The sequence below is a fragment of the Acipenser ruthenus genome, chromosome 48 (genome assembly GCF_902713425.1).
Source record: "Acipenser ruthenus chromosome 48, fAciRut3.2 maternal haplotype, whole genome shotgun sequence".
Taxonomy (NCBI): Eukaryota; Metazoa; Chordata; class Actinopteri; order Acipenseriformes; family Acipenseridae; genus Acipenser; species Acipenser ruthenus.
In genome coordinates, this window is record NC_081236.1 from 6972965 (window position 1) to 6991009 (window position 18045).

General features: G+C 42.4%; 1 protein-coding gene across 3 annotated transcripts in view; it reads right to left on the reverse strand.

Annotated features, from left to right (window-relative positions):
• The window catches only part of LOC117965871 (butyrophilin subfamily 2 member A1-like), a 100430-nt gene that overhangs the window by 24666 nt on the left and 57719 nt on the right, over positions 1–18045 (reverse strand). For all 3 annotated transcript variants that reach the window (XM_059014695.1, XM_059014696.1, XM_059014694.1), the window contains 2 exons: positions 636–665; positions 467–493 (listed from right to left, as the gene is read on the reverse strand). In XM_059014695.1, the coding sequence (XP_058870678.1) occupies positions 467–493; positions 636–665 (57 nt within the window). The remainder of the gene's footprint in view (positions 1–466; positions 494–635; positions 666–18045) is intronic.

An 18045-nucleotide genomic window follows, 5' to 3' on the forward strand; every position in this document is an offset into this window, starting at 1 on the left:
CACACACTGACACAGACACACACACTGACACACAGAGACAAACACACTCACTGACACACACACACACTGACAGAGACACACACACTGACACACTGACACAGAGACACACAGACACACACACACACAGTGCGGGGCAGCAGTGTGGAGTAGTGGTTAGGGCTCTGGACTCTTGACAGGAGGGTCGTGGGTTCAATCCCAGGGGGGGGACACTGCTGCTGTACCCTTGAGCAAGGTACTTTACCTAGATTGCTCCAGTAAAAACCCAACTGTATAAATGGGTAATTGTATGTAAATATATGTGTTACCTTTGGGAGGCACACAAGGCTGGCATTAGCTGAGCTGGGACTGCACAGAGGTTTAAATGGGGCAGAATGTAAATATAGATGTAAACACAGTGAGTGAGACGGGGCTCCTCGCTATTCTTTTACCCTCCACTGTGAAAGGAATCCATTGAAGAGACACATACCTGCTGAACTGAGGATCCACTTCCATTCTAGAACACAGAAATAAAGAGAGCATTATTTTACAATCACTCCTCCTGTACTTTCTACAGTTCAGAAGATGTGTAGCACACACTAACCGGCAAGGCTGTGCTGGGGTGAGTCAGGCTGTGGATTTCCACACACTCTACATACCTGATTTAGGGACCTCACGGCTCATAGACTCTGTCAAAGAAGAGAGCTGGATTACATTCTGAACAGTGAGGTGTAAAATCATCTATTGAATAACTTTGAATAACAGATCACACTGTGTATTAAACAGCTAGTCTCTGTGACTGACATGAGATATCCTTGAGCAGGTCCAGTAGAGAAATGATCTGCATGCACACATGGAGTAGTGCACTGGACTCGACAGAATAATAGAAAGCTAACACAGGCACACAGACACATAGGATAGAAAGCTAACACAGACACACAGACAGATAGAAGGATAGAAAGCTAACACAGACACACAGACAGATAGAAGGATAGAAAGCTAACACAGGCACACAGACAGATAGAAGGATAGAAAGCTAACACAGACACACAGACAGACAGAAGGATAGAAAGCTAACACAGACACACAGACAGACAGAAGGATAGAAAGCTAACACAGGCACACAGACAGATAGAAGGATAGAAAGCTAACCCAGACACACAGACAGATATAAGGATAGAAAGCTAACACAGACACACAGACAGACAGAAGGATAGAAAGCTATCACAGACACACAGACAGATAGAAGGATAGAAAGCTTAGAGACACACAGACAGAAGGATAGAAAGCTAACACAGGCACACAGACAGATAGAAGGATAGAAAGCTAACACAGACACACAGGCAGATAGAAGGATAGAAAGCTAACACAGACACACAGACAGATAGAAGGATAGAAAGCTAACACAGACACACAGACAGATAGAAGGATAGAAAGCTAACACAGACACACAGACAGATAGAAGGATAGAAAGCTAACACAGGCACACAGACAGATAGAAGGATAGAAAGCTAACAGACACACAGACAGATAGAAGGATAGAAAGCTAACACAGACACACAGACAGACAGAAGGATAGAAAGCTAACACAGGCACACAGACAGATAGAAGGATCAAGAGCTAACACAGGCACACAGACAGATAGAAGGAGAGAAAGCTAACACAGACACACAGACAGATAGAAGGAGAGAAAGCTAACACAGACACACAGACAGATAGAAGGATAGAAAGCTAACACAGACACACAGACAGATAGAAGGATAGAAAGCTAACACAGGCACACAAGCAGATAGAAGGATAGAAAGCTAACACAGACACACAGACAGACAGAAGGATAGAAAGCTAACACAGGCACACAGACAGATAGAAGGATAGAAAGCTAACACAGACACACAGACAGATAGAAGGGTAGAAAGCTTAGAGACACACAGACAGAAGGATAGAAAGCTAACACAGGCACACAGACAGATAGAAGGATAGAAAGCTAACACAGACACACAGGCAGATAGAAGGATAGAAAGCTAACACAGACACACAGACAGATAGAAGGATAGAAAGCTAACACAGACACACAGACAGATAGAAGGATAGAAAGCTAACACAGACACACAGACAGATAGAAGGATAGAAAGCTAACACAGGCACACAGACAGATAGAAGGATAGAAAGCTAACACAGGCACACAGACAGATAGAAGGATAGAAAGCTAACACAGACACACAGACAGATAGAAGGATAGAAAGCTAACACAGGCACACAGACAGATAGAAGGATAGAAAGCTAACAGACACACAGACAGATAGAAGGATAGAAAGCTAACACAGACACACAGACAGACAGAAGGATAGAAAGCTAACACAGGCACACAGACAGATAGAAGGATCAAGAGCTAACACAGGCACACAGACAGATAGAAGGAGAGAAAGCTAACACAGACACACAGACAGATAGAAGGAGAGAAAGCTAACACAGACACACAGACAGATAGAAGGATAGAAAGCTAACACAGACACACAGACAGATAGAAGGATAGAAAGCTAACACAGGCACACAGACAGATAGAAGGATAGAAAGCTAACACACACAGACAGATAGAAGGATAGAAAGCTAACACAGACACACAGACAGACAGAAGGATAGAAAGCTAACACAGACACACAGACAGACAGAAGGATAGAAAGCTAACACAGGCACACAGACAGATAGAAGGATAGAAAGCTAACCCAGACACACAGACAGATATAAGGATAGAAAGCTAACACAGACACACAGACAGACAGAAGGATAGAAAGCTAACACAGACACACAGACAGATAGAAGGATAGAAAGCTTAGAGACACACAGACAGAAGGATAGAAAGCTAACACAGGCACACAGACAGATAGAAGGATAGAAAGCTAACACAGACACACAGGCAGATAGAAGGATAGAAAGCTAACACAGACACACAGACAGATAGAAGGATAGAAAGCTAACACAGACACACAGACAGACAGAAGGATAGAAAGCTAACACAGACACACAGACAGATAGAAGGATAGAAAGCTAACACAGGCACACAGACAGATAGAAGGATAGAAAGCTAACAGACACACAGACAGATAGAAGGATAGAAAGCTAACACAGACACACAGACAGACAGAAGGATAGAAAGCTAACACAGGCACACAGACAGATAGAAGGATCAAGAGCTAACACAGGCACACAGACAGATAGAAGGAGAGAAAGCTAACACAGACACACAGACAGATAGAAGGAGAGAAAGCTAACACAGACACACAGACAGATAGAAGGATAGAAAGCTAACACAGACACACAGACAGATAGAAGGATAGAAAGCTAACACAGGCACACAAGCAGATAGAAGGATAGAAAGCTAACACAGACACACAGACAGACAGAAGGATAGAAAGCTAACACAGACACACAGACAGATAGAAGGATAGAAAGCTTAGAGACACACAGACAGAAGGATAGAAAGCTAACACAGGCACACAGACAGATAGAAGGATAGAAAGCTAACACAGACACACAGGCAGATAGAAGGATAGAAAGCTAACACAGACACACAGACAGATAGAAGGATAGAAAGCTAACACAGACACACAGACAGATAGAAGGATAGAAAGCTAACACAGACACACAGACAGATAGAAGGATAGAAAGCTAACACAGGCACACAGACAGATAGAAGGATAGAAAGCTAACAGACACACAGACAGATAGAAGGATAGAAAGCTAACACAGACACACAGACAGACAGAAGGATAGAAAGCTAACACAGGCACACAGACAGATAGAAGGATCAAGAGCTAACACAGGCACACAGACAGATAGAAGGAGAGAAAGCTAACACAGACACACAGACAGATAGAAGGAGAGAAAGCTAACACAGACACACAGACAGATAGAAGGATAGAAAGCTAACACAGGCACACAGACAGATAGAAGGATAGAAAGCTAACACAGGCACACAAGCAGATAGAAGGATAGAAAGCTAACACAGACACACAGACAGATAGAATGATAGAAAGCTAACACAGGCACACAGACAGATAGAAGGATAGAAAGCTAACACAGGCACACAGACAGATAGAAGGATAGAAAGCTAACAGACACACAGACAGATAGAAGGATAGAAAGCTAACACAGGCACACAGACAGATAGAAGGATAGAAAGCTAACAGACACACAGACAGATAGAAGGATAGAAAGCTAACACAGACACACAGACAGACAGAAGGATAGAAAGCTAACACAGGCACACAGACAGATAGAAGGATCAAGAGCTAACACAGACACACAGACAGATAGAAGGATAGAAAGCTAACACAGACACACAGACAGACAGAAGGATAGAAAGCTAACACAGGCACACAGACAGATAGAAGGATCAAGAGCTAACACAGGCACACAGACAGATAGAAGGATAGAAAGCTAACAGACACACAGACAGATAGAAGGATAGAAAGCTAACACAGACACACAGACAGATAGAAGGATAGAAAGCTAACACAGGCACACAGACAGATAGAAGGATAGAAAGCTAACAGACACACAGACAGATAGAAGGATAGAAAGCTAACACAGACACACAGACAGACAGAAGGATAGAAAGCTAACACAGGCACACAGACAGATAGAAGGATCAAGAGCTAACACAGGCACACAGACAGATAGAAGGAGAGAAAGCTAACACAGACACACAGACAGATAGAAGGAGAGAAAGCTAACACAAACACACAGACAGATAGAAGGATAGAAAGCTTACAGACACACAGACAGAAGGATAGAAAGCTAACACAGGCACACAGACAGATAGAAGGATAGAAAGCTAACACAGACACACAGACAGACAGAAGGATAGAAAGCTAACACAGACACACAGACAGATAGAATGATAGAAAGCTAACACAGACACACAGACAGATAGAAGGATAGAAAGCTTACAGACACACAGACAGAAGGATAGAAAGCTAACACAGGCACACAGACAGATAGAAGGATAGAAAGCTAACACAGGCACACAGACAGTTAGAAGGATAGAAAGCTAACACAGACACACAGACAGATAGAATGATAGAAAGCTAACACAGACACACAGACAGATAGAAGGATCAAGAGCTAACACAGGCACACAGACAGATAGAAGGATAGAAAGCTAACAGACACACAGACAGATAGAAGGATAGAAAGCTAACACAGACACACAGACAGACAGAAGGATAGAAAGCTAACACAGGCACACAGACAGATAGAAGGATCAAGAGCTAACACAGACACACAGACAGATAGAAGGATAGAAAGCTAACACACACAGACAGATAGAAGGATAGAAAGCTAACACAGACACACAGACAGACAGAAGGATAGAAAGCTAACACACACAGACAGATAGAAGGATAGAAAGCTAACACAGACACACAGACAGACAGAAGGATAGAAAGCTAACACAGACACACAGACAGACAGAAGGATAGAAAGCTAACACAGGCACCCAGACAGATAGAAGGATAGAAAGCTAACCCAGACACACAGACAGATATAAGGATAGAAAGCTAACACAGACACACAGACAGACAGAAGGATAGAAAGCTAACACAGACACACAGACAGATAGAAGGATAGAAAGCTTAGAGACACACAGACAGAAGGATAGAAAGCTAACACAGGCACACAGACAGATAGAAGGAGAGAAAGCTAACACAGACACACAGACAGATAGAAGGAGAGAAAGCTAACACAGACACACAGACAGATAGAAGGATAGAAAGCTAACACAGACACACAGACAGATAGAAGGATAGAAAGCTAACACAGGCACACAAGCAGATAGAAGGATAGAAAGCTAACACAGACACACAGACAGACAGAAGGATAGAAAGCTAACACAGGCACACAGACAGATAGAAGGATAGAAAGCTAACACAGACACACAGACAGATAGAAGGGTAGAAAGCTTAGAGACACACAGACAGAAGGATAGAAAGCTAACACAGGCACACAGACAGATAGAAGGATAGAAAGCTAACACAGACACACAGGCAGATAGAAGGATAGAAAGCTAACACAGACACACAGACAGATAGAAGGATAGAAAGCTAACACAGACACACAGACAGATAGAAGGATAGAAAGCTAACACAGACACACAGACAGATAGAAGGATAGAAAGCTAACACAGGCACACAGACAGATAGAAGGATAGAAAGCTAACACAGGCACACAGACAGATAGAAGGATAGAAAGCTAACACAGACACACAGACAGATAGAAGGATAGAAAGCTAACACAGGCACACAGACAGATAGAAGGATAGAAAGCTAACAGACACACAGACAGATAGAAGGATAGAAAGCTAACACAGACACACAGACAGACAGAAGGATAGAAAGCTAACACAGGCACACAGACAGATAGAAGGATCAAGAGCTAACACAGGCACACAGACAGATAGAAGGAGAGAAAGCTAACACAGACACACAGACAGATAGAAGGAGAGAAAGCTAACACAGACACACAGACAGATAGAAGGATAGAAAGCTAACACAGACACACAGACAGATAGAAGGATAGAAAGCTAACACAGGCACACAGACAGATAGAAGGATAGAAAGCTAACACACACAGACAGATAGAAGGATAGAAAGCTAACACAGACACACAGACAGACAGAAGGATAGAAAGCTAACACAGACACACAGACAGACAGAAGGATAGAAAGCTAACACAGGCACACAGACAGATAGAAGGATAGAAAGCTAACCCAGACACACAGACAGATATAAGGATAGAAAGCTAACACAGACACACAGACAGACAGAAGGATAGAAAGCTAACACAGACACACAGACAGATAGAAGGATAGAAAGCTTAGAGACACACAGACAGAAGGATAGAAAGCTAACACAGGCACACAGACAGATAGAAGGATAGAAAGCTAACACAGACACACAGGCAGATAGAAGGATAGAAAGCTAACACAGACACACAGACAGATAGAAGGATAGAAAGCTAACACAGACACACAGACAGATAGAAGGATAGAAAGCTAACACAGACACACAGACAGATAGAAGGATAGAAAGCTAACACAGGCACACAGACAGATAGAAGGATAGAAAGCTAACAGACACACAGACAGATAGAAGGATAGAAAGCTAACACAGACACACAGACAGACAGAAGGATAGAAAGCTAACACAGGCACACAGACAGATAGAAGGATCAAGAGCTAACACAGGCACACAGACAGATAGAAGGAGAGAAAGCTAACACAGACACACAGACAGATAGAAGGAGAGAAAGCTAACACAGACACACAGACAGATAGAAGGATAGAAAGCTAACACAGACACACAGACAGATAGAAGGATAGAAAGCTAACACAGGCACACAAGCAGATAGAAGGATAGAAAGCTAACACAGACACACAGACAGACAGAAGGATAGAAAGCTAACACAGACACACAGACAGATAGAAGGATAGAAAGCTTAGAGACACACAGACAGAAGGATAGAAAGCTAACACAGGCACACAGACAGATAGAAGGATAGAAAGCTAACACAGACACACAGGCAGATAGAAGGATAGAAAGCTAACACAGACACACAGACAGATAGAAGGATAGAAAGCTAACACAGACACACAGACAGATAGAAGGATAGAAAGCTAACACAGACACACAGACAGATAGAAGGATAGAAAGCTAACACAGGCACACAGACAGATAGAAGGATAGAAAGCTAACAGACACACAGACAGATAGAAGGATACAAAGCTAACACAGACACACAGACAGACAGAAGGATAGAAAGCTAACACAGGCACACAGACAGATAGAAGGATCAAGAGCTAACACAGGCACACAGACAGATAGAAGGAGAGAAAGCTAACACAGACACACAGACAGATAGAAGGAGAGAAAGCTAACACAGACACACAGACAGATAGAAGGATAGAAAGCTAACACAGGCACACAGACAGATAGAAGGATAGAAAGCTAACACAGGCACACAAGCAGATAGAAGGATAGAAAGCTAACACAGACACACAGACAGATAGAATGATAGAAAGCTAACACAGGCACACAGACAGATAGAAGGATAGAAAGCTAACACAGGCACACAGACAGATAGAAGGATAGAAAGCTAACAGACACACAGACAGATAGAAGGATAGAAAGCTAACACAGGCACACAGACAGATAGAAGGATAGAAAGCTAACAGACACACAGACAGATAGAAGGATAGAAAGCTAACACAGACACACAGACAGACAGAAGGATAGAAAGCTAACACAGGCACACAGACAGATAGAAGGATCAAGAGCTAACACAGACACACAGACAGATAGAAGGATAGAAAGCTAACACAGACACACAGACAGACAGAAGGATAGAAAGCTAACACAGGCACACAGACAGATAGAAGGATCAAGAGCTAACACAGGCACACAGACAGATAGAAGGATAGAAAGCTAACAGACACACAGACAGATAGAAGGATAGAAAGCTAACACAGACACACAGACAGATAGAAGGATAGAAAGCTAACACAGGCACACAGACAGATAGAAGGATAGAAAGCTAACAGACACACAGACAGATAGAAGGATAGAAAGCTAACAGACACACAGACAGATAGAAGGATAGAAAGCTAACACAGACACACAGACAGACAGAAGGATAGAAAGCTAACACAGGCACACAGACAGATAGAAGGATCAAGAGCTAACACAGACACACAGACAGATAGAAGGATAGAAAGCTAACACACACAGACAGATAGAAGGATAGAAAGCTAACACAGACACACAGACAGACAGAAGGATAGAAAGCTAACACACACAGACAGATAGAAGGATAGAAAGCTAACACAGACACACAGACAGACAGAAGGATAGAAAGCTAACACAGACACACAGACAGACAGAAGGATAGAAAGCTAACACAGGCACCCAGACAGATAGAAGGATAGAAAGCTAACCCAGACACACAGACAGATATAAGGATAGAAAGCTAACACAGACACACAGACAGACAGAAGGATAGAAAGCTAACACAGACACACAGACAGATAGAAGGATAGAAAGCTTAGAGACACACAGACAGAAGGATAGAAAGCTAACACAGGCACACAGACAGATAGAAGGATAGAAAGCTAACACAGACACACAGGCAGATAGAAGGATAGAAAGCTAACACAGACACACAGACAGATAGAAGGATAGAAAGCTAACACAGACACACAGACAGATAGAAGGATAGAAAGCTAACACAGACACACAGACAGATAGAAGGATAGAAAGCTAACACAGGCACACAGACAGATAGAAGGATAGAAAGCTAACAGACACACAGACAGATAGAAGGATAGAAAGCTAACACAGACACACAGACAGACAGAAGGATAGAAAGCTAACACAGGCACACAGACAGATAGAAGGATCAAGAGCTAACACAGGCACACAGACAGATAGAAGGAGAGAAAGCTAACACAGACACACAGACAGATAGAAGGAGAGAAAGCTAACACAGACACACAGACAGATAGAAGGATAGAAAGCTAACACAGACACACAGACAGATAGAAGGATAGAAAGCTAACACAGACACACAGACAGATAGAAGGATAGAAAGCTAACACAGGCACACAAGCAGATAGAAGGATAGAAAGCTAACACAGACACACAGACAGACAGAAGGATAGAAAGCTAACACAGACACACAGACAGATAGAAGGATAGAAAGCTTAGAGACACACAGACAGAAGGATAGAAAGCTAACACAGGCACACAGACAGATAGAAGGATAGAAAGCTAACACAGACACACAGGCAGATAGAAGGATAGAAAGCTAACACAGACACACAGACAGATAGAAGGATAGAAAGCTAACACAGACACACAGACAGATAGAAGGATAGAAAGCTAACACAGACACACAGACAGATAGAAGGATAGAAAGCTAACACAGGCACACAGACAGATAGAAGGATAGAAAGCTAACAGACACACAGACAGATAGAAGGATAGAAAGCTAACACAGACACACAGACAGACAGAAGGATAGAAAGCTAACACAGGCACACAGACAGATAGAAGGATCAAGAGCTAACACAGGCACACAGACAGATAGAAGGAGAGAAAGCTAACACAGACACACAGACAGATAGAAGGAGAGAAAGCTAACACAGACACACAGACAGATAGAAGGATAGAAAGCTAACACAGGCACACAGACAGATAGAAGGATAGAAAGCTAACACAGGCACACAAGCAGATAGAAGGATAGAAAGCTAACACAGACACACAGACAGATAGAATGATAGAAAGCTAACACAGGCACACAGACAGATAGAAGGATAGAAAGCTAACACAGGCACACAGACAGATAGAAGGATAGAAAGCTAACAGACACACAGACAGATAGAAGGATAGAAAGCTAACACAGGCACACAGACAGATAGAAGGATAGAAAGCTAACAGACACACAGACAGATAGAAGGATAGAAAGCTAACACAGACACACAGACAGACAGAAGGATAGAAAGCTAACACAGGCACACAGACAGATAGAAGGATCAAGAGCTAACACAGACACACAGACAGATAGAAGGATAGAAAGCTAACACAGACACACAGACAGACAGAAGGATAGAAAGCTAACACAGGCACACAGACAGATAGAAGGATCAAGAGCTAACACAGGCACACAGACAGATAGAAGGATAGAAAGCTAACAGACACACAGACAGATAGAAGGATAGAAAGCTAACACAGACACACAGACAGATAGAAGGATAGAAAGCTAACACAGGCACACAGATAGATAGAAGGATAGAAAGCTAACAGACACACAGACAGATAGAAGGATAGAAAGCTAACACAGACACACAGACAGACAGAAGGATAGAAAGCTAACACAGGCACACAGACAGATAGAAGGATCAAGAGCTAACACAGGCACACAGACAGATAGAAGGAGAGAAAGCTAACACAGACACACAGACAGATAGAAGGAGAGAAAGCTAACACAGACACACAGACAGATAGAAGGATAGAAAGCTTACAGACACACAGACAGAAGGATAGAAAGCTAACACAGGCACACAGACAGATAGAAGGATAGAAAGCTAACACAGACACACAGACAGATAGAAGGATAGAAAGCTAACACAGGCACACAGACAGATAGAAGGATAGAAAGCTAACACAGACACACAGACAGACAGAAGGATAGAAAGCTAACACAGACACACAGACAGATAGAATGATAGAAAGCTAACACAGACACACAGACAGATAGAAGGATAGAAAGCTTACAGACACACAGACAGAAGGATAGAAAGCTAACACAGGCACACAGACAGACAGAAGGATAGAAAGCTAACACAGGCACACAGACAGATAGAAGGATAGAAAGCTAACACAGACACACAGACAGATAGAATGATAGAAAGCTAACACAGACACACAGACAGATAGAAGGATCAAGAGCTAACACAGGCACACAGACAGATAGAAGGATAGAAAGCTAACAGACACACAGACAGATAGAAGGATAGAAAGCTAACACAGACACACAGACAGACAGAAGGATAGAAAGCTAACACAGGCACACAGACAGATAGAAGGATCAAGAGCTAACACAGACACACAGACAGATAGAAGGATAGAAAGCTAACACAGGCACACAGACAGATAGAAGGATAGAAAGCTAACACAGACACACAGACAGATAGAATGATAGAAAGCTAACACAGACACACAGACAGATAGAAGGATAGAAAGCTAACACAGACACACAGACTGATAGAAGGATAGAAAGCTAACATAGACACACAGACAGATAGAAGGATAGAAAGCTAACACAGACACACAGACTGATAGAAGGATAGAAAGCTAACACAGGCACACAGACAGATAGAAGGATAGAAAGCTAACACAGGCACACAGACAGATAGAAGGATAGAAAGCTAACACAGACACACAGACAGATAGAAGGATAGAAAGCTAACACAGACACACAGACAGATAGAAGGATAGAAAGCTAACACAGACACACAGACAGATAGAAGGATAGAAAGCTAACACAGGCACACAGACAGATAGAAGGATAGAAAGCTAACACAGGCACACAGACAGCTAGAAGGATAGAAAGCTAACACAGGCACACAGACAGATAGAAGGATAGAAAGCTAACACAGACACACAGACAGAAGGATAGAAAGCTAACACAGACACACAGGCAGATAGAAGGATAGAAAGCTAACACAGACACACAGACAGATAGAAGGATAGAAAGCTAACACAGGCACACAGGCAGATAGAAGGATAGAAAGCTAACACAGACACACAGACAGATAGAAGGATAGAAAGCTAACACAGGCACACAGACAGATAGAAGGATAGAAAGCTAACACAGACACACAGACAGACAGAAGGATAGAAAGCTAACACAGACACACAGACAGATAGAAGGATAGAAAGCTAACACAGACACACAGACAGATAGAAGGATAGAAAGCTAACACAGGCACACAGACAGATAGAAGGATAGAAAGCTAACACACACAGACAGAAGGATAGAAAGCTAACACAGACACACAGACAGATAGAAGGATAGAAAGCTAACACAGGCACACAGACAGATAGAAGGATAGAAAGCTAACACAGGCACACAGACAGACAGAAGGATAGAAAGCTAACACAGACACACAGACAGATAGAAGGATAGAAAGCTAACACAGACACACAGACAGACAGAAGGATAGAAAGCTAACACAGACAGATAGAAGGATAGAAAGCTAACACAGACACACAGACAGATAGAAGGATCAAGAGCTAACACAGGCACACAGACAGATAGAAGGATAGAAAGCTAACACAGGCACACAGACAGATAGAAGGATAGAAAGCTAAAACAGACACACAGACAGACAGAAGGATAGAAAGCTAACACAGACACACAGACAGATAGAAGGATAGAAAGCTAACACAGACACACAGACAGATAGAAGGATAGAAAGCTAACACAGGCACACAGACAGATAGAAGGATAGAAAGCTAACACACACAGACAGAAGGATAGAAAGCTAACACAGACACACAGACAGATAGAAGGATAGAAAGCTAACACAGGCACACAGACAGATAGAAGGATAGAAAGCTAACACAGGCACACAGACAGACAGAAGGATAGAAAGCTAACACAGACACACAGACAGATAGAAGGATAGAAAGCTAACACAGACACACAGACAGACAGAAGGATAGAAAGCTAACACAGACAGATAGAAGGATAGAAAGCTAACACAGACACACAGACAGATAGAAGGATCAAGAGCTAACACAGGCACACAGACAGATAGAAGGATAGAAAGCTAACACAGGCACACAGACAGATAGAAGGATAGAAAGCTAACACAGACACACAGACAGATAGAAGGATAGAAAGCTAACACAGACACACAGACAGATATAAGGATAGAAAGCTAACACAGACACACAGGCAGATAGAAGGATAGAAAGCTAACACAGACACACAGACAGATAGAAGGATAGAAAGCTAACACAGACACACAGACAGATAGAAGGATAGAAAGCTAACACAGACACACAGACAGACAGAAGGATAGAAAGCTAACACAGACAGACAGAAGGATAGAAAGCTAACACAGACACACAGACAGACAGAAGGATAGAAAGCTAACACAGACACACAGACAGATAGAAGGATAGAAAGCTAACACAGACACACAGACAGATAGAAGGATAGAAAGCTTACAGACACACAGACAGAAGGATAGAAAGCTAACACAGGCACACAGACAGATAGAAGGATAGAAAGCTAACACAGACACACAGACAGATATAAGGATAGAAAGCTAACACAGACACACAGACAGATAGAAGGATAGAAAGCTTACAGACACACAGACAGAAGGATAGAAAGCTAACACAGGCACACAGACAGATAGAAGGATAGAAAGCTAACACAGGCACACAGACAGATAGAAGGATAGAAAGCTAACCCAGACACACAGACAGACAGAAGGATAGAAAGCTAACACAGACAGACAGACAGATAGAAGGATAGAAAGCTAACACAGGCACACAGACAGATAGAAGGATAGAAAGCTAACACAGACACACAGACTGATAGAAGGATAGAAAGCTAACACAGACACACAGACAGATAGAAGGATAGAAAGCTAACACAGACACACAGACAGATAGAAGGATAGAAAGCTAACACAGACAGACAGAAGGATAGAAAGCTAACCCAGACACACAGACAGATAGAAGGATAGAAAGCTAACACAGGCACACAGACAGATAGAAGGATAGAAAGCTAACCCAGACACACAGACAGACAGAAGGATAGAAAGCTAACACAGACACACAGACAGATAGAAGGATAGAAAGCTAACACAGGCACACAGACAGATAGAAGGATAGAAAGCTAACACAGACACACAGACTGATAGAAGGATAGAAAGCTAACACAGACACACAGACAGATAGAAGGATAGAAAGCTAACACAGACACACAGACAGATAGAAGGATAGAAAGCTAACACAGACAGACAGAAGGATAGAAAGCTAACCCAGACACACAGACAGATAGAAGGATAGAAAGCTAACACAGACACACAGACAGATAGAATGATAGAAAGCTAACACAGACACACAGACAGATAGAAGGATAGAAAGCTAACACAGACACACAGACAGATAGAAGGATAGAAAGCTAACACAGACACACAGACTGATAGAAGGATAGAAAGCTAACACAGACACACAGACAGATAGAAGGATAGAAAGCTAACACAGACACACAGACTGATAGAAGGATAGAAAGCTAACACAGGCACACAGACAGATAGAAGGATAGAAAGCTAACACAGGCACACAGGCAGATAGGATAGAAAGCTAACACAGACACACAGACAGATAGAAGGATAGAAAGCTAACACAGGCACACAGACAGATAGAAGGATAGAAAGCTAACACAGGCACACAGACAGACAGAAGGATAGAAAGCTAACACAGACACACAGACAGATAGAAGGATAGAAAGCTAACACAGACACACAGACAGACAGAAGGATAGAAAGCTAACACAGACACACAGACAGATAGAAGGATAGAAAGCTAACACAGACACACAGACTGATAGAAGGATAGAAAGCTAACACAGACACACAGACAGATAGAAGGATAGAAAGCTAACACAGACACACAGACTGATAGAAGGATAGAAAGCTAACACAGGCACACAGACAGATAGAAGGATAGAAAGCTAACACAGGCACACAGACAGATAGAAGGATAGAAAGCTAACACAGACACACAGACAGATAGAAGGATAGAAAGCTAACACAGACACACAGACAGAAGGATAGAAAGCTAACACAGACACACAGACTGATAGAAGGATAGAAAGCTAACACAGGCACACAGACAGATAGAAGGATAGAAAGCTAACACAGGCACACAGGCAGATAGGATAGAAAGCTAACACAGACACACAGACAGATAGAAGGATAGAAAGCTAACACAGGCACACAGACAGATAGAAGGATAGAAAGCTAACACAGGCACACAGACAGACAGAAGGATAGAAAGCTAACACAGACACACAGACAGATAGAAGGATAGAAAGCTAACACAGACACACAGACAGAAGGATAGAAAGCTAACACAGACACACAGGCAGATAGAAGGATAGAAAGCTAACACAGACACACAGACAGATAGAAGGATAGAAAGCTAACACAGGCACACAGACAGATAGAAGGATAGAAAGCTAACACAGACACACAGACAGATAGAAGGATAGAAAGCTAACACAGGCACACAGACAGATAGAAGGATAGAAAGCTAACACAGACACACAGACAGACAGAAGGATAGAAAGCTAACACAGACACACAGACAGATAGAAGGATAGAAAGCTAACACAGACACACAGACAGATAGAAGGATAGAAAGCTAACACAGACACACAGACAGATAGACAGATAGAAGGATAGAAAGCTAACACAGGCACACAGACAGATAGAAGGATAGAAAGCTAACACAGACACACAGACAGACAGAAGGATAGAAAGCTAACACAGACACACAGACAGATAGAAGGATAGAAAGCTAACACAGGCACACAGACAGATAGAAGGATAGAAAGCTAACACAGGCACACAGACAGACAGAAGGATAGAAAGCTAACACAGACACACAGACAGATAGAAGGATAGAAAGCTAACACAGACACACAGACAGACAGAAGGATAGAAAGCTAACACAGACAGATAGAAGGATAGAAAGCTAACACAGACACACAGACAGATAGAAGGATCAAGAGCTAACACAGACACACAGACAGATAGAAGGATAGAAAGCTAACACAGACACACAGACAGATAGAAGGATAGAAAGCTAACACAGACACACAGACAGATAGAAGGATAGAAAGCTAACACAGACACACAGACAGATAGAAGGATAGAAAGCTAACACAGACACACAGACAGACAGAAGGATAGAAAGCTAACACAGACAGACAGAAGGATAGAAAGCTAACACAGACACACAGACAGACAGAAGGATAGAAAGCTAACACAGACACACAGACAGATAGAAGGATAGAAAGCTAACACAGACACACAGACAGATAGAAGGATAGAAAGCTTACAGACACACAGACAGAAGGATAGAAAGCTAACACAGGCACACAGACAAATAGAAGGATAGAAAGCTAACACAGACACACAGACAGATATAAGGATAGAAAGCTAACACAGACACACAGACAGATAGAAGGATAGAAAGCTTACAGACACACAGACAGAAGGATAGAAAGCTAACACAGGCACACAGACAGATAGAAGGATAGAAAGCTAACACAGGCACACAGACAGATAGAAGGATAGAAAGCTAACCCAGACACACAGACAGACAGAAGGATAGAAAGCTAACACAGACAGACAGAAGGATAGAAAGCTAACCCAGACACACAGACAGATAGAAGGATAGAAAGCTAACACAGACACACAGACAGATAGAATGATAGAAAGCTAACACAGACACACAGACAGATAGAAGGATAGAAAGCTAACACAGACACACAGACAGATAGAAGGATAGAAAGCTAACACAGACACACAGACTGATAGAAGGATAGAAAGCTAACACAGACACACAGACAGATAGAAGGATAGAAAGCTAACACAGACACACAGACTGATAGAAGGATAGAAAGCTAACACAGGCACACAGACAGATAGAAGGATAGAAAGCTAACACAGGCACACAGGCAGATAGGATAGAAAGCTAACACAGACACACAGACAGATAGAAGGATAGAAAGCTAACACAGGCACACAGACAGATAGAAGGATAGAAAGCTAACACAGGCACACAGACAGACAGAAGGATAGAAAGCTAACACAGACACACAGACAGATAGAAGGATAGAAAGCTAACACAGACACACAGACAGACAGAAGGATAGAAAGCTAACACAGACACACAGACAGATAGAAGGATAGAAAGCTAACACAGACACACAGACTGATAGAAGGATAGAAAGCTAACACAGACACACAGACAGATAGAAGGATAGAAAGCTAACACAGACACACAGACTGATAGAAGGATAGAAAGCTAACACAGGCACACAGACAGATAGAAGGATAGAAAGCTAACACAGGCACACAGACAGATAGAAGGATAGAAAGCTAACACAGACACACAGACAGATAGAAGGATAGAAAGCTAACACAGACACACAGACAGATAGAAGGATAGAAAGCTAACACAGGCACACAGACAGATAGAAGGATAGAAAGCTAACACAGGCACACAGACAGCTAGAAGGATAGAAAGCTAACACAGGCACACAGACAGATAGAAGGATAGAAAGCTAACACAGACACACAGACAGATAGAAGGATAGAAAGCTAACACAGACACACAGGCAGATAGAAGGATAGAAAGCTAACACAGACACACAGACAGATAGAAGGATAGAAAGCTAACACAGGCACACAGGCAGATAGGA